The sequence below is a fragment of the Octopus bimaculoides genome, chromosome 7 (genome assembly GCF_001194135.2).
Source record: "Octopus bimaculoides isolate UCB-OBI-ISO-001 chromosome 7, ASM119413v2, whole genome shotgun sequence".
NCBI classification, from domain to species: domain Eukaryota; kingdom Metazoa; phylum Mollusca; class Cephalopoda; order Octopoda; family Octopodidae; genus Octopus; species Octopus bimaculoides.
The window spans coordinates 38327625-38351032 of NC_068987.1; the positions used below are offsets into that span (position 1 = coordinate 38327625).

The following is a 23408-nucleotide window of genomic DNA, read 5'->3' on the forward strand; positions in this document are numbered from 1 at the left end:
AAAATAAACACAGTTGGTATTGGTTTGAGGTTCAGCTAATTGGGAAAGAAGCAAAAAAAAAGTCTTTAACATTGTGGGTATACCATCTTCTGAAAAACAAAACTGATATAGAAAAAATAGAATGCAGAAAGAAAACTGGAGAAATTGAAATGCTCATGTGTCCAACCATCACAGCATGGTGAATGACTGGAAACAGTAGAGAGGTTGTTTTAGGCATGAGTGGTAAGTGGGACAGCTCTGAAACTGAAGTGTGTGTGTGTGTGTGTGTGTGTGTAAGGTTGTTGTGTACTTGTATACTGGATACACATGTTTCTGTGAAGCAGAGGTGACATAAGTGTGTGTTTGGGTGGGGAAATATATATATATATACACATGATGGACTTCTTCCAGTTTCCATCTACCAAATCCACTGAAGGCTTTGGTCAACCTAGGACTACTGTAGGAGACAGTTGCCCAAGTTGCCATGCAGTTGAGCTGAACCTGAAACTATGTGGTTTATATATCAGGTGTATGTTTTTAAATCTTGAGATATTATTTATAGAATGCCTCTATATATTAATATGCAATAAAATTTATTTTAGAGGAAAGGAATTTGATTAAATCTTCAGGTATTTTTTAAATTATAGCATGATATATATTTTGACCGATTTTATCAACATCATCTTTGTATCTGCTTGATGCACCAACATGCACCTTGTTTCACCACTGTTCATCCTGTCTCTCACTGACTTCACTTGGCTCCATCCTGAAGCACCAAACACTATATTACTGTACACCGTCTCTGGTTTATGAGATTCCTCTTCCACCATAATTTTGAATTATTCACAATTATTCTGTCTTTAGAAATTTTTGTTCATTCTAATTTCCATTAATTACTGTAGCCTCAAAATCATAATCTTTGTTACATTCCAGGTATCTATAATAGCTATTTCCTGACAGACAGGTAACAATCATAATCATTTTCTGTTTATTTAATTATTTATTTTATATATCTAATTTATATTTGCTTGCATATTTCATAGAGTATTAATTGAATTTTTTTTTAGTAGTATTAAACTAATTCAACAAAATTGGTAATATGTTTTTCCTGGGGATATAAATAAGAACTTTGAAAATCCACACAAGTATCCTTGTGTTAACTATAACAGAATTCCCTATTTATTGAAAGCAATAGCTCCCTTTTATAAATGTATTAGTGGCCCAGTGAACTGTAATGTTTTTACCTTTAGTTTAGCAGTAGTATTATATATACATTCAGAAATTAAATCATTTGATAACCATCGGATATTAAACGTCTGCAAAGGAGATGAATAGTCTATAAAACAATAATAATTTTACAAAAAATTAATATGATACATCAATTAGAAATTTAATAATTTTCATATTCTTAAATGTAAGTTAATTACAATTTAACACATTAGCTAGGTATTTGTAGGAGAAAGGGAAAGAGAGATCTTCCATATTATTATTATTTATCAAATACCCAGACTTCTGCATAGTACTTAAAAGCTGGAAGGAGCAAGTGGATTTGAAGATATCCCTTGTATTCGCAAGCCATATTGCAGTGGCAATGCAATGCCCTGATCTTTTGACTTGACAAAAAATGGGACCTTGGGAACTATGGAGTGTAACTTATGAAAGGAAGAGCATAAAATGGGAAAGACTTGGAGAACCAGGTGAGGTGAGAATGAAGGTCACAGCGTATAGTGTATGACATCCCAATCGAGGTAGGATGTCATGGGCTTGTGGCTTAATCCACAATGTCCTTCTTGGCTTGTATTGGATTTAGAAAGGAAAGGTGAAAGAGAAAATGCTTCATTGTGAATATGGAAGATATATCTGAGAGAAAGGTCAAAACTGAGAGCAAATCTTCAGTAAGGGTTAAAATGAAATCCTTGTTACATGGTTGGAGTAGTTACAGCTGCTCTCAGCTTATTATGGTGGCTGCGTGGATGATGAAAAAAGAAAGGGGATGCTACCATGTAGATCAAAGCAACATAGACATTCTCTGGTAACAATAATGCCGTCCAGCATCACTGGAGGGAACATTGCCTTCAAAAGATACCAGACATGTCAGGGGGTCGCCAGTCAACATCTAATGAAAATATATTATATTGGTGTATCATTTCCCTGAAAGGAAGTTGGTCTGGACACATCAAAGCAATTTTTTTTATGCTAGAAAGAAGACAGAGTTGATTACTTCAACAATATATTTTTCTTTGTCTATTAAGATTCAAATATTTTTTTGCAAAAGTTAAAGTAACACTTATAATCTGTCTCTTGTAAAACTGACTTTATCAACTTTAATATAGAAGCATTGATATTTGCCTGCAAATAGTTGAAAATAGCTATCTTTTAAAAGTACATATCTATTTATGATAAAATTATGAATCTCATGAATCAAGTTAAGAGGTAGTTGGGTTTTTTTCTTTAATTAGAGAAATATATCACTACTTTTTTCATTTTTAAATATATCATCTATACAACTTGAGTTTTGCTTCTTTGATAAACCAAATGTTCACTTGAAATGGTAGTTTAACCTACCTACTAAATTATTCTTTTTCTGCTTTGTTTTTCTTAGTACATTTATATGGGTTTCATTATTTTCTTTTTTCTTCTATGTTTATATTTTCCTCAGTAAAATATAATTGGTAGAATAGACTGAATTCTCAATCCACTTTATTCCTTTTTATTGGCAATTTTATCTAAAAACAAAAAAAAAAAAGGCATATTTTACTTTGTCAAAGGAGCATGAAACAAAATGTTTTTAGTATAAATAAGAAAGAAAAATAAACAAATAGAACATGCAACTTTATTTTATATATTTTTAATGAGAATTCATAAGTAGAATTTATTTCTACACTTATATACATGCATGTACCAGCAATTCTGATGGGAGTGGTTAACCAATTTCATCAACTTTTGTATTTGATTGGTATTTTAACAAAAGGTTGAAAGGCAAAAATAACCCTGGCAGGATTTGAAATCAAAAAGCAAAGTCTAAAGAAATACCATAATGCATTTTTTTCTGAGCCTCTAATGATTCTTTCTAATTTAGATACAAATGAAGGTAGTTAACTGGTAACATCAACCCCAGTACTTGACTGGTATTTATTTTATCAACCTCAAAAGGATGAAAAATGAATTTGGCCTTGTTGGAATTTTAGCTCAGAATGTAAAGAGAGACTAAGTATTTTACCCAGCAGGCTAACAATTCTACATACTTTGTACCTTGCTTAGATTATGGGATATTTGTTTTTCCACAATCAACCTTTAAACATTCATGATTAACTTACCTTCTTGAAATTCCATTCATAATGTTATTGATTGGCTGATGGTGTACCAGATATTTAATATTGATTTGAAAAAGAAAAAAAAACACTGGCATCAATAAAATTATTACACTTATGACATGAAAATTGTTTTAAAGAAAAATTCATTACAAACAAGCTTGCCATAAGATTGTATTTTTAATATGAATAAATGAACAGATTATATTTTAGTCAGTGCTGAAAGTTTAATTCCAATCTACTCTGTCTGAGAATAATTCATATGAAATTCCTCTTTTAAAGTTTTTATTGTCAGTTATTTATTTTTATCATAGAAATTTGTCTAAAAGCCAACTTATATGGTTAAAGTATTGATCTACTGGTCATATGATTACAGGTCAAATACTTATTGCTTTTAATGTGTTATGTCTCGATGAAAGGTACTTAACTGTCTTACCATAGTTTGTCCGACTCATAAATGGTCCCTGCTTTATGACTAGCGCTAGTGTTGGTTGTGAGAATTTATATTTACCATGAAACTTTACAGACATACATCTGCTGACAGTTCAAAAATTGTTGGCATGAATTTTTATGGGAAACAACTCTTGTTTATTAAATCTCATTTGTTAGCCAACTATGCTTAGGAATTTTAAGAGAGTAACTGTGGAACAACAAGCATATTATAAGCCAAGTAAGGTACAAAATATTGTTCACCCTTCTGTATGGATCAGTGGCATGGATGTTGTATCATAAACTGGTAAAAATTATTCATAGAATCCCTACCTGTTGAGATAGTTTATATTCTTCACACCTCAATAATAATGAGATAATATAAATACTTTTTGATAAGTATTAAATATACAAGTACACTGATAAGACCAAAGTCATGAATTTTATATCCTATTGTAGGTATTTCATTGTATCTTTGACTAGATACAATGCAGTTGGAGAATAGACATCAAGTCTTACTTTAGAACACTCTTAAGATCATGAAAGCAGAAAACGATATGCTAAAAGACAGAAAGATGTGAAAAGATGATAACAAGCATTAGTGAATGTTACTATGATTTTATTTTTTCATTGAACTCTATATTTTATTATTTCACTTATTTCTTAAGATTGTAGTTTTTATATGGATTAATCATGAGAAGGAAAGGTGTATCCCATGACTTGTGCTGGCCTCTAAGATTGCTGATTGTGATATGATTGTTTACATCAACAACTGTGGCAAAATGCATGATTGTAGATGCAGCCAAAGGAGAAGCAGATTGAAAAAACAGCATGGTTATCGGGTTGCAGTATGTCTCTCAATGAGTCTTTGATACTCAGCTGAATGGCTTTCCTTTAAACATGATCTAGGTTGTTTGTGTGCATAGTAGCACTGATTGTGCCTGTTGTATAGTAGTAGTAGTTGTAGTAGTAGTACTAGTAAGAGCAGAAGCACTTTTACAGATGTGTGTGTGTGGTGGTAGTAGTAGTAGCAGCACTATACAAGCTGTTTGTGTGTATGTGTAGAAGCACTGTCATAGATGTTGAACCAGGACATGAATGCGTGTACATGCACATGTGTATGCACAATAAAGTGATTACTATTGCATTGATGAGGCTTATATGAGTGAAAAAAATATTGCTGGTTAATAAAATAACTCTTTAAAAACATACAAATTAGATTTGTTTTGTTGTTATATTTATCAAGTGACAGAATAATAATGAGCAATTCCACAGAGCTGGCTCTGTAAAGATTGTGTTTTTCTTGTTATTTGGTCACCCTGCAAGAAGCAAAACAAGCCCCATCTAAGGATGGATGAACTCAGAGGAGTCAGTGGTCATCTAGATAGCATTTCTGTATTAGTACTGCCAATGGAAATATTACAGCTCTAAACAGCAGTAACAGCAGTAACAATAATAATGAATATCACATATACAAAAATGGCAGAGAATGTCTTCATGGGGATAAATCTACACTGAGGGAAGAGAGTCCTTTTCACCCTGGCTTGGGAATCCCATAGAGATGGTATCTTGATAAAAACACAGGTTGTGACAACTCACTAACACAGCCTTTTCTATGAGTGTAATTCCAAATAAAAATCATCACAGCTGTGTTCATGTGACCCAAATCCCAAGTGAAGATCTCTCACACAGCAAGTGCTCCACTGTGCAGTATGGTGGACCTGGTTGGTATCTATACACTACTACAAAAATTAGGAGAAAATGGACTCAAATAACTATAGCCCTATCAAAACAGGATGTCAGAGAAAGACATGTTCCCTATCATGGACCAAAGATTTCTAGACCAAAATATTTAATCATAAAAAGGCAGTGGCTATCCCAGTTGGAATGGGAGATCTCCCCAATAGTGAAAGAGAGTAAACATGATTACCCTGAACAGAAGAACAAAAAGCAAAACAAGGATTTGTAGAGAGAAAAATAAATTCCCACAAAAGAAACAGCTGCTTGGATGATGGTAAACTTTACTTTGTGGAGGGAAAGACTGTTACAAAGGAAGAAAGGAGCTTACTGAATGAGGCACGAATAGTGAAATAAAGATGCTATCATCTTTGAGAGGAATTGAAATAGGAAAACTATCTAAATAGGGAAAAAGATGGATAGATTATTAACGAAAATCTACAGCATTAACATAACTGATCTAAATGGCCTTACGTACTGCACAGCCTCTGTAGCTGTGCAAACTCTTGGGGTTAAAAGTGAAAGAAAAAGAAAAGTCAAAATCCCATGATGAGAAGGAAGGCTTGAGAACCAACTTGTATTGCTCAGGAGGAACCTGGGATGGAAGAGGATGAGGGTTAAGATACAAGAACAAACTGCAAAGGAAGCACAACATAAGACACAAAGAACTGAAGTAGTTAAAGAGGAACTAAGACAAAGAATCAAAGCAGTGTTGGGCAAAAAATATATATATACCAGTGGAGAACAAATCTGACCAGCAAAATAGACTCTTCAAGACCAACAAAAGAAAATTCTATAAGCAACTGAACAATGAAGAAAAGCATCAGGAAAATGTTATGACAGATGCTGAAGCAGCCAGAAAAATCTAGACAGAAATCTGAAGCAAAGAAGTCCAACATAATATAAAAGAATTTAGTTGTTCGAGGGATCGATTATAGGAAGGCTTATGACAATATCCCACACAGCTGGCTCTTTGGACTGTCTGAGGACACTTGGAATCAAAGAGAAAATAAACTTTTTGGAGAAAGCAATGAGAGTGTGGAAAGTAGAACTGACATGTGCAAATGAATTGTTAGGAAACATGGAAACACACAGGAGCATTTTCCAAGGGGTCTCATTCTCTCCATTGCTCTTCATCATTGCACTAATCATGAAGAGAGGCTGGAAGGTAAACACAAGACCACATCATCAGATTGCTGTGGAATAATGAAGGGCACAAATACCTTGGGGTACTACAAGATGATAGGATAATGGAAGAAGAAGAAATGAGAGAGAAAGTTACTAAAGAGTACAAGGTGAGAATAAGGAAGGTGCTTGAAACAAAATTAAATGGTGTGGGGAACATCATTAAAGCCATAAGTACATGGGCTATACCCATATTGAGATATTCTGCTCCATTTTTGAAATGGACAAAGGTCAAGCTACAGAACTTGGATAGAAGAACTAGAAAGCTGCTCACAATGCACTCTACCCTAAAAGTGATACCAACTGACTCTATACCCACCAAGGAAGGAAGTTGGCAGAAGATAAACACAGAAATCACTACTGTGATACTGGGTCTGAAAATCTCTGTTGTGCATAGTAAAGAAAGAATACTTTTGACAGACAGGAATTTGAAATGAAGGACAGCAATGTTAATTATCGCTGTTCAAGAACAAGCCTTTAGAATAAATCTGATAAAGACAAAGATCAACAAAATTCAGTCTGACACCAAATTTAAAATCTACAGGAAAGGAGGCAAAAGTATCAATCAGCTTTTGAATAAGTACAGTATACTAGCACAGAAAGAGTATAAGTGCAGACACGATTGTGAAGGCAAAAGAGTACATTAGGATGTTAGTTAAGTGTGTGGCTTCAAAACAACAGAAAAAGTGAACATTAACCAGACTATGATAGAAAATGACAATTTTCTTGTAAGATTTCCCCATAAAAACTGACTATACCTTTAAAGGAAGAAGACCAAATATGATCATAGAGGACAAAATAAACAGGGTATGATTATAAATTTTATAATTCCCCATGATAGCAGAGTCAATACCAAAGAAATCAAAAACATTGAGAAATACTAGGATCTAGCCAGAGAGCTGAAGAGACTGTGGAAGACCAAGACATTTATTCCTGTAGTAAATGGTGTACTTGGCACAATGCCTAAAGTACTCCCTAAAAGACTGAATGAGATTGGAATTGAAACTTGCAGTGTCAACCTGCAGAAAAGTACCAGCCTGTATTCTGCAAGAATCCTAAGAAAGATTTTTGAGATTTGAGGTTTATTGTCATCAAACATCATGATGAAATACCTAAGTAAATTAGCATACTCAAGCATAAAGATAATAATCACACATTACTCACCATTATTTTGAATTTTCATTTTTATCATGTAGTTCTGTTTTTCAATGTAACTACCATATTTGCTGGTGTATAAAAATGTACCTTTTTAATTTTTAAACATATCAAAAATTTTCTGTGTCTAATGTGGCTATATTACAAATGGGAGATCAAGTGTCATAGACAATGAAGCTAGAAAAACATAATTCCATTTGGTGCAATAATTATTACTAATAATAAAATATTGAAAACTAGCCAAAATTTCATGATAGTCTGTCAGCACAAACTTGTAAAAAATTGCTTACAGTACATTGGCAGTTATGTAGGGAGAGCATAACATCTCATTATACCTCCTTCCTCAAAATATATAACCAACATCTGATAACGTTTCTTTGTCTAAATGAAAAATTCTCCCAGAAAGATGATAAGAATATTAACAAACTTTCATCCACTTGTCAGCAATTTGCAGTGAGCGAATGACAACAAAACCATAGCAGTAGTGCATCACTCTGGTCACTCATTACAGTTACATAAAATATCAGCAAATTTTACTACCTTACCACTAAATGCTACTACAATACTTACAAAATGCCCTTCTTTCTTCACTTGGCATTTGGAAAATCTTTAATGAATTCTCCAAACTGTATCATTTTTTTATGTTCAAAAAGCACAGCACTTAGTATTTCATGGGTCATCATGTTTCTCAGATAAATCTTTATCAGTCCCAATTTACTGAATAGCTTCTTTTCTGAACAATTAGTGGCCATCAAGCTCAATTATTTTCTAAGAGTTATATTAACACTTGGAAAGGTATCATCAAGCTTTCATCATGGATTAAAAGTGTCTGCTGAGATGGAGTGATATATGAACTGATCTTGCAAAAGGTTGCAAACTACAATTTCTCTGAAAACAATACTAAAATCACAGAGGAAAATAATGATGACTTTCTCAGCTTCAGTCTTATCTCTGCATCTGGTAAGCCACATATGTTGACTATGACTTTGAACTAGTCATGTACTGATTAATAGGTGACCCTACAGGTGACCCTAAGGCAATAGAACTCATCTAAAAGAGCATTGAATATCCTGCATCTGAATTTTTCTCTTACATAAAAAACAACTTCCTCTGAGGTTGATGTTGAATTTACATCATGTTTATTTCTCTTCCTTGGCATATCTACTGTTTCTTTATAGTTTGTTTCTAGCATCTGATTCCAACTCTGTACTTATCCTGAAGTGATTTCAGAAAATTTTCCAATGAATCAGTTAAATCCAGCACTTTATTCAGATCAATTTCAACTCCTTGAAAGGCTTTATCTGTACTGTTGAACAGTGAAAGAATTATATTCCAGATGTTGGCCAGCTGAGAAGTTTCAAGATAACCTATTTTGTCTACCAATGTCTGAACTTCATATCTTGCTTCAGGTGTTTGTTCCAAATCATCTTCAATATCACAAAGTACATTTTGGATACATCCATCAGTGAGGGCTTCAATAACATTAGCTCTTGCTGACCAAGTGTATGTCAAACATTTCAAAGTTAGTACTCTTTCATTTCCTTCCCATGATTTTATAAATCCTTTAGCATTCAGAATACTCTGTCTAATGTAATGCTTATTTATTCACATTGTTTTGAATTAATCATGCATTATATTGTATCTTAAAGATTTTGATGATGTATCTGTTTAATTTTACAATGACATTGCAGTTTAAGTGTAAGAAGCTGGACATGGTCAGTTTGAACTGACCATGTCCAGCTTCTTATTTTCCTTAAGTCTGGCTTGCATTCCTGTGTCATGACCTGACATATTACTGGCACTGTCATAGGACTGCTTCCTGCAGTCTTCAAAATTTATACTCTCTTTTTAAAGAAATTCTAATAGAAATGTAGCTAGTACTTGAGTGTTTTTATAACCAATCTGTAGTAAAGTTAAAGTAAAGTTTCTATCAGTTTTCCAGAAACAATGTAACATACAATAATTGTTAACTGGTCAACATGAGTCCAATCTGGTGTTTATTCTAAAGACATTGAGTAATACGTTTTAAGTTTTGTTACTATATTATTCTTAACATATTTTGCCATCAACAGAACAATTTCTTCATAGACAAAAGGTGATAAGTATAACTGTTTACCACTTCCAAGAATGCCAAATCTTTTGAGTGGCCCATCAGAAATGGCTCAAATTGTCCAATAAGTTCCATAATTCTCCCAAAATTTTCATCGTGCTTAAATCCTATGATCTCTTCACTAGAAATACTCCCTCAGCTAGAAATACTGCCATGGCCACAACACAGTTCAGTACTTCAGTCTAGTATTTCCTATTTCCCTGCACTCATTTTATCGACTCCTTGTCAACATAAGATTCCCTTTAAAAATCATTGTACTTCAACACAGAATCTCTGTGCCCTTGGCTGTGTTCATGTGTTTTTGTTTTTGTTTTTCTCCAATTATTAAAACTATCCTTGTTTGAAAACCTGTCATGTTAGCTCAGCATCACAGTACAATACGAATAATAAACTGCGCTCTTTGATGGCCTGTACTTTCTCAAATGTTGCTGACTTTGTCATGAATGTTATAAAACATTGAACTATTAAAATAATGATAGTGCCCATCCAGGTTGCTTTCACCTGATTGATAATGGCATCAAGTTTCTGACCATACCATTAAAACAAGAAGACCAGTGAGATAGAGGATTAAAAAAAAAAGCAAACTATGTAAAATCATAGACTTGTAATATCACATGCTAAAAGAGTGGGTGCCAAAGAAATTAAGGAAATTGATAAATATCAGGACCTAATCAGCAAGAGGAAAAGATTGTGAAAAAATATGACAACAGTTATTTTGATGGTAACTGATGCACTTGGCACAGCACCCAAAATGCCACCTAAGAAGCTGAAGGATATTGAATTGAGACTTGCATTGACAACAGGCAGAAAAGTGCAATGTTGTATTCTGTAAGAATCCTACGAAAGATTCTTGAGATAGAGGAGAGGTGGTGTCACCAAACCTCAAGACAACATTCCTATTAACTAAAACAGCATGTAATAGTTTTAATGATAATAATAAATCAGAAGAAAAGAGGAAATTACTTTATTTTTTTTACTAGAAATGAAAGAACAAGGATGTTTTGAATTAAAGAAAAAAAAATGATTTTCAATCTGAATCAGGTTTTTATGCATGAATTATTTGTGTTTATTTTGAGTATAAACAACCAGTTCATTGTTGAAGGTGGGGCTGTTATTTGCTGCTGGTGATTCTCTTTTTTATACATACAGAGAAGTGATGAACTCTAGAAAGGCAAGATGATTTCCACTGAAAGTAACTGTTATAATTTGAAATGATGGAGAAGTTTTATTTAGACTGAAACATCATTTTAAAATTTCTTCTCCACATTGGCATATGCATCACAAATTGACAGGAGCTGGAGAATTAAATCTTGTACATATTTTAGAAGTTTTGGAGAGATGAAAAGTGAAATCAACTTCATTGGAGTTTGATCTTAAAATGTGATGGATTAGGGTGAAAGTAAATCCAGTAACAAATTTAGTCTAATACTGTTGCATCTCCTTGTCTTTGTTCTCTATAAGAATAAGAATAATGTTTTCAGATTTAGACACTAAGCCAGCAGTTTTGAAAGGTGGGGCTAGCTGATACAAGCAAACCCACTTCTAAACTTAAAATTTATTATAGTGATCCTGTAATGATGAAAGCAGAGCTGAACTCCAAACATAAAGCATTGTAATTCAACACTATGAGATTTTTTCTCCAGTGCTCTTGTGATTCTACCACTCCATCTCTGCTCTTGCTACCACTGGTGGTGGTGGTGGTGGTTCTTGTTCTTCTTTATTCTAATTTTGTCACAAGACCAGCAATATTCAGGTTAAGCGGAAAGTCAGTTACATCAAATTCCAATGACTGAGAGTTTACTTTATCAACCCTGAAAGTATGAAAGACAAAGTTGATTTTGACAAGATTTGAACTTAGAACATAAGGAGCTGAAAGAAACATTTAGTCTGATGTGCTAACAAAGCTTCCAGCTCACCAGATTTTATTATAATAATAATAACTAGCAAGACCTGTGAATATTTCACAGAATCAATGGTAAACCTATTGGGTTATTTCTGAAAGCTTTATCCCAAAAACCTAATAGTGTAGCCTGTGTTGTGTCTGTATCGAAAGATAGTCACTCATCTGCTACTCATTGAAAAGTGAAAGAAATTGGAATACAATGATTACTTAATGCACTTTATATATATGTGTGTATATATATATATATATATATATATATATATATATATATATACACACACACTTTATATACTTTATGTACCATTTTACAAACTTAATACACAGCTCTCATAGAATAAATATTCACTCTTATTTTTCCATTTTTCCCATAAACTAAATAAATATGCTATACATATGATACAACCTTTAGTTAAATTGCGTATATCTGCCACATAAATAAGTATGAATATTTCTCGAAATTGCACTGATGCACATGCATTAAGTGATAGGTGATATAATAAAAAAACTTAGTTCAATTTAAAAGACAAATATACTTTTCACAATCCAATCACCACCACCACCATCATCTTCCTTCTCTCTCTCTCCCTTTCTCTCTCTCTCTCTCTCTCTGCCTTTTTTTAACCTCACCATCAGATCATCACTCCTCTGCTAAAACTATTACATTCTCCCTACCTCATGTCATGGACACTTCTTTCTCTCTATTTTTCTTTCTCCCTCTTTCTGTCTCACTCTTTACATTATCTTCTTTTTCTCTTTTTTTCCTCCTCTCTTTCCCTTCATCTGATCATGTGAAAGCATTACAATTACATTCCCTCTACGCTTCTCTCTCCTTTTTTTCCCTCTTTTTCTCCCCCTCCCCCTCTCTCCCTGTCTTTTCTTTCTCCCTCTTTTTCTTTAATCATGTGAAAGTGTCACTGACAGGTTAAGTAACACAATGACATGCAGAATTATCATAAGATAATAATAAAAATAATATTAATTTTTAATACTGATCTAAAGCCACAAATGTCCAGTGAGAGGGAACAGTTTAAAACCAACCCCAGTATCTATTTATTTTATTCACCTTCGTTCACCAAAAGAATGAAAGGTAGCCTATGCCAGCAATATCTAAAACTATCACCCTCATTCTTTTTCTGAATACCATTTTTGTCATCCTCTGATCTAATAATGATGATAAAACTGTTGACTGACATTGAAATTGATCAAATGAAAGAAAATGTAGAATTAGATTTAAGAAACAACCCAGAGAATACAAGCAGAAAAACTGATAGAAATAACTTGACATACACAATAAGGAACAACCTAAATTATACTAACTAGGGATCAAATCATTGCAGAGGAACATGTTAATGAAATTCCCAACAATTTAGTAGAAATATATAATGATATCAGGACACACAAACTAACAGGACTTGTAGAGCAAATTATTACCAAATGAATCAATCAAGGTGCCACGTAAAAAGCATTGGTGTGGGTGCCTGTTCCATGCAAAAAGCACCCAGTACACTCTGTGGAGTGGGTGGCATTAGGAAGTGCATCCAAGTGTAGAAACCAACCTGCAGATCCTGACCTTTCTAGTTCCTTTCAAGCCATCCAACCCATGCCAGCATGGAAAATGAACTTTAAATGATGATGATGATCAAAGTCTAAAATATTGCCATGAGGAACACTGTGACCTTCTGACGACTCCCAATAGTAACACAAATGACAAAACAATATGTCATATGAATTAGAGTCCCAACACTAATTTGCTGAAGTAATAGAGAAGATAAAATGAAACTGTGCTGAAGCTGTGCACATATGCTGTTTTGCAAAATGATCCAGATTTTTTAAAGATAAGAACACATTAAAAAATAACCCAAAGGAATTCTATAGACACACAGAAAAGAGCAAAATCAAAGCAGAAGTCCCTTCAGAGTAAGAAGTACATTTTGGAGTAAAGTGTGGGTAAAATGAGGAACCAAACTGTGATGCCTCATGGATTAACAGACAAAACCAAGACTGAGCTTATAGAAGAGCAAATATGGAAAGAAGATGCAGATGTTAAACTTGCTTTGAAAGAGTCAAGTAAATGGAAATCACAAACTATTGGCTTAGTGTCTTTTACAAATTCACATAAAAAGCTAACATAATTATGAAGGAACCATAAATGATCCCAGAATGGCTGTTCAATGGTATCACTTCTTTGCTCTCAAAATGACAAAACAAAAATCCTTTTGAACTACAGACAGATAACATTTCTTACAACAATGTACATCTATCCTAATAGAATACACATACTTTCCTCCAGAACATTTTTCCTGATAAACTAAAAGAGTGTAAACATGGGTCAAATGGATGCAGGATTCAACTATTAATTGATAAAATTATTCTCGATGATTGTCGCAACAGGAATAAAAAGTATTTGAATGGCCTTGATAGACTACAAAAATGTCTTTTGATAGTTTTCCTCACAGTTGGATAGTGGAATGCCTGGAGACATTCAAAATTTCATCAATAATTAGAAATTTTTTACCCCATATCTTGAAGCTCTGGAAAATGACATTGATTCTCAGCACAGTCACTACAACTATAAATTCTTAAGACAATATTAATCATGGGATCTTCTAAGGAAATTTGTTATCTCCTTTGTCATTCTGCCTGGCACTATATCCTCTTTGTAAACTGCTGAATGTAACAAATTATTGGTATAAGGTGCATGAAAAAACTATCAACCATTTTCTCTCTATGGATGACTTCAAAATTTCTGCAGAAAGTGATCAACAACTGGAAGTTAAACAATTTAGAGATGACATGAAAATGGAATTTGGGCTTGATAAATACATCAAGGCTATTTTTGTCAAGGGAAACACTATTAAATACATGCAACATCACCCTTGATAGAGATATCAAAATAAATGAATTAGAACCTGAAGGCAGCTATAAGTACCTAGATGTTTAGGAAGGAGATGGGATTATACACTCACTAAAGAAAGAAAAAATTAGAAAGGAACACTGGAGTGGAGAGTAAAAGCTATTCTGAAAACCGAGTTGAATGCTAGAAACAAAATTGAGACCATAAGCACATTAGTCATGCTTGTAATCAAATACTGCTTCAATATTATAAAATTTAAGGTGGAGAGCTAGCAGAGTTGTTAGCATGCCAGGCGAAATGCTTAGCAGTATTTCGTCTGTCTTTACATTCTAAGTTCAAATTCTGCCGAGGTCAACTTTGCCTTTCATCCTTTCGGAGTTGATAAATTAAATATCAGTTGTCTACTGGGGTTCGATCTAATCAACTGGCCCCCTCCCTCAAAATTTCAGGCTTTGTGCCTAGAGTAGAAAAGAATATTATTAACTGGTCAGTTTCTGAGATTAACCAAGTTGGTGTCAAAATTTGAAAGCTGACAACAGTGTATCATATATATTATTCAAAACATACCTTCTGAGAAAAGAAGGTGGTCAGGAGTTAAATACAATATCAACTCTCTCTGAAAATTGCAACCATAAAACTTTCTGCCTACCTGCAACAAGCAAACAACTGGATGTTAAAGCTAGTTCTGAAACAGGAAAATACTTAAAGTTGCACTTACTGACAAATTATACAATATTACAACTTCAGGGAATGCAGCTAAATGAACCAGTGCCTGAAAAAAGTGTTCCCCCTAACTGAAAAGGCAAAGTGTACAAAAAAACATAGTCAACCAAACCAGCCTCAGTACACTAAGGAAGAATGGACTAAAAACTACTGCATGGCTAATACGTGAATAAAACCAAGGACAGTGATCTATTGGTGGCTGGTGTACTCTGGTCTGAAGCCACAAAGTGAGGGGTACATTATTGCTGTTCAGTATCAGTGCCTTCCAACTAAGAATTACCAGCATAATGTTCTGAAACATGAAAGTAGCCCATCGTATCATGTATGCAGAAAATATGCAGAGACAATCAACTACATAATCTCCGGATGCAAATGACTGGCTCTAACAGAATACTTGCAATGGCATGACAGAGGAGTTCAGTACCTACAAAGGTCAATCTGCCACACATACAACATCCCTCACAAAGACAGTTGTTAAGAACAAACTACCATAAGTTGTCCAGAGTCATCCTTTGGGATTTCAGTGTTCAAATTGATCAGAAAATTCAGACCAACCAGATACCATTGTGAAAAATCATTTTAAAACAGACATGTTTTTTATGGATGTTGCAGCACTGGCTGCATTTCTGAAAATGTTTGATAAATTGAGGAGGCATCTGTCCTCCTTCAGTGTCCCGGAAGGAAATACATGACATCACTGGCCAGCCATATCTGGCATTTACAAGACAAAGAGATTCCATATTCGATCGCATGGAAAATACTCAAGAACCCAGGCCCCTACATCAACGGGACAAAATGGTGCAAGTTATGCTTTGCCAAACACACGAGGACCCTTAAAGACTCGCTCATGCCAGGGATGCATCCTGAACTCCAGGACGGAGATTTTTGGATCATGCTAAATTTTAGAAAATTCCTGCTGGCTTTTTGGAATCTGCATGGCAGCACCACAGCCAGAAACCAACAGCCAGTGCTAAAGGGAGACAATCGTTTACCTTCGTGATACTTTGGTGACCACAATATGGTAACATGGCTGAAGATCAATGGGAAAGGGAGATAATCACCTAGTGTTTTACCCTTAAAAATGAGGGTTTTTTTCTCTTCCGCATTTTAAAGCGGTCTCAGGCCAGAAGTGTTTGGAGTCTGAAGATACACCATAAGGCTAAACTTCTTATGAGTGAGAACCCCAGGATAACCCTATAAACTGGCCTAGCCCACTATAATATGTATATATATATATATATATATATATATATATATATATGTATATAGCCTCAGGCTCACCAAAGCCTTGTAAGTGGATTCGGTAAACAGAAACTGAAAGAAGCCTGTCATATATATATATATATGTGTGTGAGTGTGTGTATATGCATGACTGTGTATGTATATGTGTGTCTGTGTTTGTCCCCCCACTATTGCTTGACAACTGATGTTCTTGTGTTTACATCCCCTAACTTAATGGTTCAGCAATGGAGTGTGATAGAATGAGTACCAGGCTTACAAAGAATAGGTCCTGGGGTCGATTTGTTCAACTAAAGGTGGTGCTCCAGTATGGCCACAATCAAGGAGGATTATACTCTTTTGCTCTCTTTTACTTGTTTCAGTCATTTGACTGTGGCCATGCTGGAGCACTGCCTTTAGTCGAGCAAATCGACCCCTGGACTTATTTTTTGTAAGCCTAGTACTTATTCTATCGGTTCTTTTGCCGAACCGCTAAGTTACGGGGAAAATCAAAAAAAAGGAAGAACAGAAGAAAAAAACAGTAACACAAAGACATGGTACATGCAAAGTATTAGCAGATGCTCAATGAAGAAAAAAAAGGTAGTTTTATGTTTCGAGCAAAGCTCTTCATCAGAAACAGGAGACGGAGGAAAGTCGAAGAGAAAAGGAAGACGGATGAAAAAAATTGCCCATGTGGTTACATTTTGAAATGACCATAAAAGAAGGATTTGAAGCTTAAGAACCTTTCACATAGTCAGAGATTTAGGGACATCCTCATTGAGAAATTTGATGAGAGGGAATAGGAGCTACAGACTTGTGACTTAGAGGGTAACTGGAAATTCCTGCATGACAGCTAATTGAGCACCACAGACCAAATCTGTGGCTGGTGCAAAGTCCCATCCAGACCTAGGGTAACGTGGTGGTGGAATAATATTGTAGAAAGGGCCATTAGAGCAAAGAAACAGGCCTGGAAAACCTGGAAGAGTGGGGGTAGCAGGGAACTGTACCAGATAGTCAGAAGGGATGCTAGGAGACAGGTATATACAGCCAAAGGAGAAGCAGAAAAGAAGTTTGCCAATGTTCAGCAACATGAGGACCAAAGAACTGAAGTATTTCGGATTGTAAGACAGTGTGTGAAAGAGAATTGTGATGTCACAAGAGAGAAATGTGTCCGCATGGATGATGATGCACTTGCATTTAATGATTCTGCAAATAAAAAGGCTTGGAGATGCCATTATGAAAGACTGCTGAATGTGGAGAATGAATGGGAGGAGGAGAGCCTGCCAAATGTTGACCCAGTAGAGGGACCAGCTACCCAAATTGACAGTACCCTGGTAGATAAAGCAATTAAGGATATGAAGTCAGGGAAATTCCCTGGCCCATCAGGAATCACTAGATGTCTGGTGGTATGGGTTATAGTTTAATCACCTGTATTGTAAATCAGGTAGTTCACAAAGGAGTTATACCCAGTGACTGGTGTAGTAGTTCCATAGTCAACTGCTATAAAGGTAAAGGTGATGCTTTAGATAGAAATAACTACTGGGGCATCAAATTGATGGATCAGGTGATGAAGGTCACAGAGAGGGTCATAGCCCAACTAATTAGATGAGATGCAGTTTGGTTTTGTGCCAGATAGAAGCACCACTGATGCTATATTTCTAGTAAGGCAACTGCAGGAGAAATACCTAGCCAAAGATAAACCTCTGTACTTGGCTGTTGTTGACTTGGAGAAAGCCTTTGATAGGGTCCCCCGATCCCTTACCTGGTGGGCAATGTGGAAACTAGGGATAGACAAGTGGTTAGTAAGAGCTATACAGGGGTGCTGTCAGTAAGATGAGGGTCGGTAACGAGTATAGTGAAGAATTCTGGGTAGAAGTAGGGGTTCACCAAAGATCAGTTCTCAGCCCCTTCTTATTCATCATAGTCCTCCCGGCAATAACAGGAGAATTCAAGAAGGCTGCTCCTCTATGCTGATGACCTTGCTCTTATAGTTGAATCACTCCCAGAACTAGAGAAGAAATTTCAGGTGTGGAAGCAAGGTCTAGAATTGAAGGGCCTTAGAGTCAATGTGGCAAAAACCAAAGTCCTAGTAAGTAGGAAGGCAGACAAATCACAAACCCCTTCAGGTAGATGGCCCTGCTCTATCTGTAGAAAAGGTGTCGGTAGAAACTCCCGAATATATACCCAATGTAAGCTACGGACAAATAAGAGGTGCAGCAATATCAAAGGAAGGTTAACCAGGATGATAGTGTTTGTGTGCAGCAAATGCGTAGGGGCAATAAACACCAGAGATGTTCAGAAAACAGATTCTGTCACATGCCAGGGGGAGAAACTAAAAGTAGTTGCTAGCTTATGCTACCTAGGTGACTAAGTCTGTTGTTGGGTAGATGCACTGAGAGCATTGCCACTAGAATAAGAATAGCCTGGGCAAAGTTCAGAAAGCTCCTACCTCTGCTGGTAACAAAGGGCCTCTCACTCAGAGTGAAAGGTAGATTGTACGATGCATGTGCGCGAACAGCCATGCTACACAGCAGTGAAACATGGGCCATGACTGTTGAGGACATATGTAGGCTTGAAAGAAATGAAGCTAGTCTGATCTGTTGGATGTGTAATGTCAGTGTGCACACACAACAGAGTGTAAGTGCCCTGAGAGAAATGTTGGACATAAGAAGCATCAGATGTGATGTACAAGAGAGACGATTGTGCTGGTATGGTCATGTGCTGCATATGGATGAGGAGAGCTGTGTGAATAAATGTCACATCCTAACAGTGGAAGGAACCTGTAGAAGAGGGAGGCCCAGTGAGGGAGGCCCCGTGACCTTTGGAGATATACTGTGATTGAGAAGATCCGGCAAGTAAAGTGAGGTCACAGCCATAGCCTGTACCAGTGTCACATAACCAGCCCATTTAAAAGTACCCCTGAATCATCAGGTGATACGCTGCACTTGAGAAGACCCATTGAGTCAAGTAAAATCAAAATCAAAATCAAATCAAGATTGAAATCAAAATGGAAATTGTAGTTGTGGCCTGTGCCAGTGCCGCCTGACTGACACCCATGCTGGTGGCACATAATAAGCACTATTCAAACGTGGGTCGATGCCAGTTCCACCAGACTGGCTCCCTGTGCCAGTGGCACGTAAAAAGCACCATCCAAACATGGTCAATGCCAGTCACCCCCCCCCCTGACTGGCTCCTGTGCTGGTGGCACATAAAAAGCACCATCCAAACGTGGTTGATGCCATTGCCATCTGACTGGCTTCTATGCTGGTGGCACATAAAAAGCACCCGCTACACTCTTGGAGTGGTTGGCATTAGGAAGGGCATCCAGCTGTAGAAACCTTGCCAGATCAGATTGGAGCCTGGTGCAGACTACTGGCTTGCCAGTCCCCAGATAAACCATCCAACCCATGCCAGCATGGAAAACGGACGTTAAATGATGATGATGATATATATGCACACACACTCACACTTACTCATGCAAACACATATCAATTTACAGGCTTCAAACCTTACCAACTACATTGCTTAATAAACTTGAAGTTTTATACATAGAACACTTTGTACTTCTTGAACTGGCTGCAGTGAACTTTTAATGACAGGTGGAAAATATATTCATGTTCAACATTTTCTACAAGATAAGTCACTGACTTGAAGGACTGTAGAAATGAGAATAAGGAAATAAATTAAATACTGTTTGGTTTAGTTTAATTAAATGTATTATCATTACTACAAAAATTTGATTTTATGTGGTGTACAAAATGTCACACAATGTTTAATTATGTTCCTTTGATTTTCCATCTTTCATTGACCTTAGAGGTCAATGAAATAAATAATGATCTAATAATTGATTGTACTTTCACCCAAGAATTTGAGGCCTTGTCTATGTTAGAAATGAATATTATTAATTCTAATGTATTGCTGAGTAAGTAGTCTTTGGAGTTGTTCATGTCAGATTTTATTCATTTCTCTTCAGATCCTCCTGCAACTACATTTAAACCTCTGGCATGAAAGACAGTTCTTTGTGTTTATTTATATTGCTAGAATGTAAAAAAAGAAGGCATTTCAAGTGAAGTGTGAAGTATCTCCCATTTGTATCGAATATTTTAGTAATAATCATTTCTAATATTAGCTGCAGCTCAACTATTACTGGCCAGTGTTCTGTTAAATACAGCTGTGTCTCCCTATAAGTCATGACTGCAGATATTAAACTAAGGAATTTTATTGTTCCAAGAAATCAATAAGTCTTGCATTGAAACTGATGATTCAGTTTAAATATTAACTTGTTTATGGAGCATAAATTTTAGCAGAATTCTTAGATTTATGTATGTCTGTACATTTGTCTAATTTGAGGAAAATAATTTTTCAAAATTAATATGAGCCATATAGCTTTTGAAAATATGAATACTAATAAATATTAGTGTATAATGTGCCGATGTGCATACTAATCAATATGCTTACATCATCATCATCAATTTTATATTGATCTTATTTCTCTTTTGAGGAGGTGCAAGGCCTAGTTTTTTTTTATGTTTAATGTACAGATAATTAAACTGGCCCAGTTACATAATATATAATTTAATAACCCTCTGTGTGTATATAGGAAGTAGAGTGCATAATGTAAGATAAAGTCAACATGAACAGAATTTAAACTCAGAATATTGAGAGACAAAATTAAATGATACTGTAATACTATGTTATTAGCAATAGTTTATCTGTTTACTTACCACTGTACTTTTCCCTTCTTTTCACCATCTTTCCTAAATTCCTAGTAAATTCATTTTAATATATTTAGTATATGGCTGTGAGATTATGGAGGTGCTGTGACTGGGAAGGGTACCATGGTTGTCATTGTGCTATTACCTCAATTTTCCTAAAATGATGCTTGTACTGTTACTTTGCGGTTGTGTGAACTTCATGTGTGTACAGGAAGTTCTATATACTTCCTGCAGCAAGAACTATACGGAACCATGATATACACTCACTCAATAAAAAATACAAGCAATTCTGACTGATGCAAGCATAGATGTATCATCATCATTGTTATCAGCATCATCATCTTCATCACCACCGCTATTGTTATTTGTACATCCACTTTTCCATGTTCACATAGATCATCATGGTCTGAGTCAGTAATTATCTACAGTTACTACCCTCTCAGATGAGTAGAAGGATGTCATACTTGTTTCATTTTTGGCATGGCTTCTTATTGGATGCTCCTCTTAACTTTACTTAGTGGAACCAGCACTAGAAAGGTTGTCATGTCCTCTTTACTTTATGTCATCTGTTCCTTCACCAACACCAGAGAAAGAGTGTTATAGAAGAGGCCCAGAACAAGAGGAGTGAGAGGGCAATGGAATGGGTAGGTAAGTAAGCAGGCAGGCTATAATGAATGGTAGTAGAGAAAGTAGTGAGTGGTGTACTGGTTAGCAATAAAGAAATATTGAAGCAGCTGTTTTCCAGAACTGGATGCCATTTTTCCTACTAACTGCTCAACAATGAATAAGGCGTGGAACCTGTTTATTGTTAGTCAGGAAAAATAGAGCAACAGGCCTTAAGTCATGCTTAATCTATTTTCCATGACTAGAATGAAGCATGAGAAAATTACCATAAATTTCGTTTTAGATTCATTCTTTGTCTCTATGGATTATAGCTGAAAATTGTTTTGATAAGCTCAGAAATATTAAGTTGGCATATCACATTCTAAGATTTCTTTGGTCATTGAATGTGTTTATAAACAGATTGCTAACACCAAGTTCTCATCTGGTTTTGTTAGTTTCCATATCTGAATGTCATATTTCAAATATATCAGTTAAAGTGACACTTCATTTACAGTTACTCCTTTAGGGAAAACAACCTTCAGACACATATAGAACACACCAGAAATTTTCTACAAAACCATCCTAAGTCTGGGCACAACATATACAACAGTCAACGTGGACAAAAATATCATCATCAATAGCTTTATTAATTCCCAAATGTTGAGCTAAGATACATACTAATATACAGTTACCATACTGTGATCAAATGCAACATGTTCCACATCACCATAGATCTTCTATACAGCAGCAAGACCTGCTAGAGATAGCAGTCAGAACTCTCTCAGATCACACTCTAACATCTTAAAAGAAAAGGCTTTGGATAATGTAGTACTGGGCACAATGTGTTTGGGGATAAGACGAGCTGATTACAGCTTGATCATGGTTGACTCTGAACAAAACTATGCAAAAACAGACTGGACAGTTGAGAAAAAAGCAATATGTGCAGTGTGTTTGGTACCCCAAATACTGTAGAATGGTCTGCTACAAGATAGAGACATAGTATAACCGATAGAGCTGTAGATCGTTTTCAATTATTCGACTGCTAAACCATGTCATTGATGTCATCAGTTTTGACTAACCTCAGGTTAAATAACAACAGACTTGTATCTTTTCCTCAATTTGCATGTGATTTGTATGTAACTAGGAAACTATATTAACTTTATGTGAAATTATACACTTGGAATTTAAATTCAAGTGATGATATTATACTGATTGCAATTCATGTTTGATTTTAATTAGTAAACATTTTAAACATTTTATCTTATCTGAACAAGTAGCTGTCTGGAATATTACTTTTTTGGTGTTTCAAAAACATTTTAATTTCTGAGTTTGACAGCAGCTTCCTCATTATTTTCATTGTATTATTATGATCTAATCTTAAAGTAATAGACAATCAATAAAATGGTCATAAGTTCAAGATCTATTACTACATACATGGTGAGAAGACCCGGCAAGCCAAGTGAGATCATTGCCAGTGCCCCTGGAC

General features: G+C 35.4%; 1 protein-coding gene and 1 long non-coding RNA gene across 3 annotated transcripts in view; one reads left to right on the forward strand and one right to left on the reverse strand.

The window, feature by feature from the left end:
- LOC106876459 (caspase-7) overlaps positions 1 to 23408 on the forward strand; it is a 787012-nt gene that overhangs the window by 603834 nt on the left and 159770 nt on the right. Inside the window, exon 3 of one of the 2 annotated variants that reach the window (XM_052969503.1) lies at positions 913 to 943. The exons of the other annotated variant lie outside the window; for it this stretch is intronic. Within the exon in view, the coding sequence (XP_052825463.1) occupies positions 913 to 943 (31 nt within the window). The remainder of the gene's footprint in view (positions 1 to 912; positions 944 to 23408) is intronic. 2 annotated transcript variants of the gene reach the window in all.
- LOC106876460 (uncharacterized) lies at positions 1427 to 22205 on the reverse strand. Its single transcript, XR_001410251.2, has 3 exons — positions 21329 to 22205; positions 3297 to 3331; positions 1427 to 2705 (listed from the first exon to the last, which is right to left on the reverse strand). It is a non-coding gene; the product is annotated as an uncharacterized LOC106876460 (long non-coding RNA).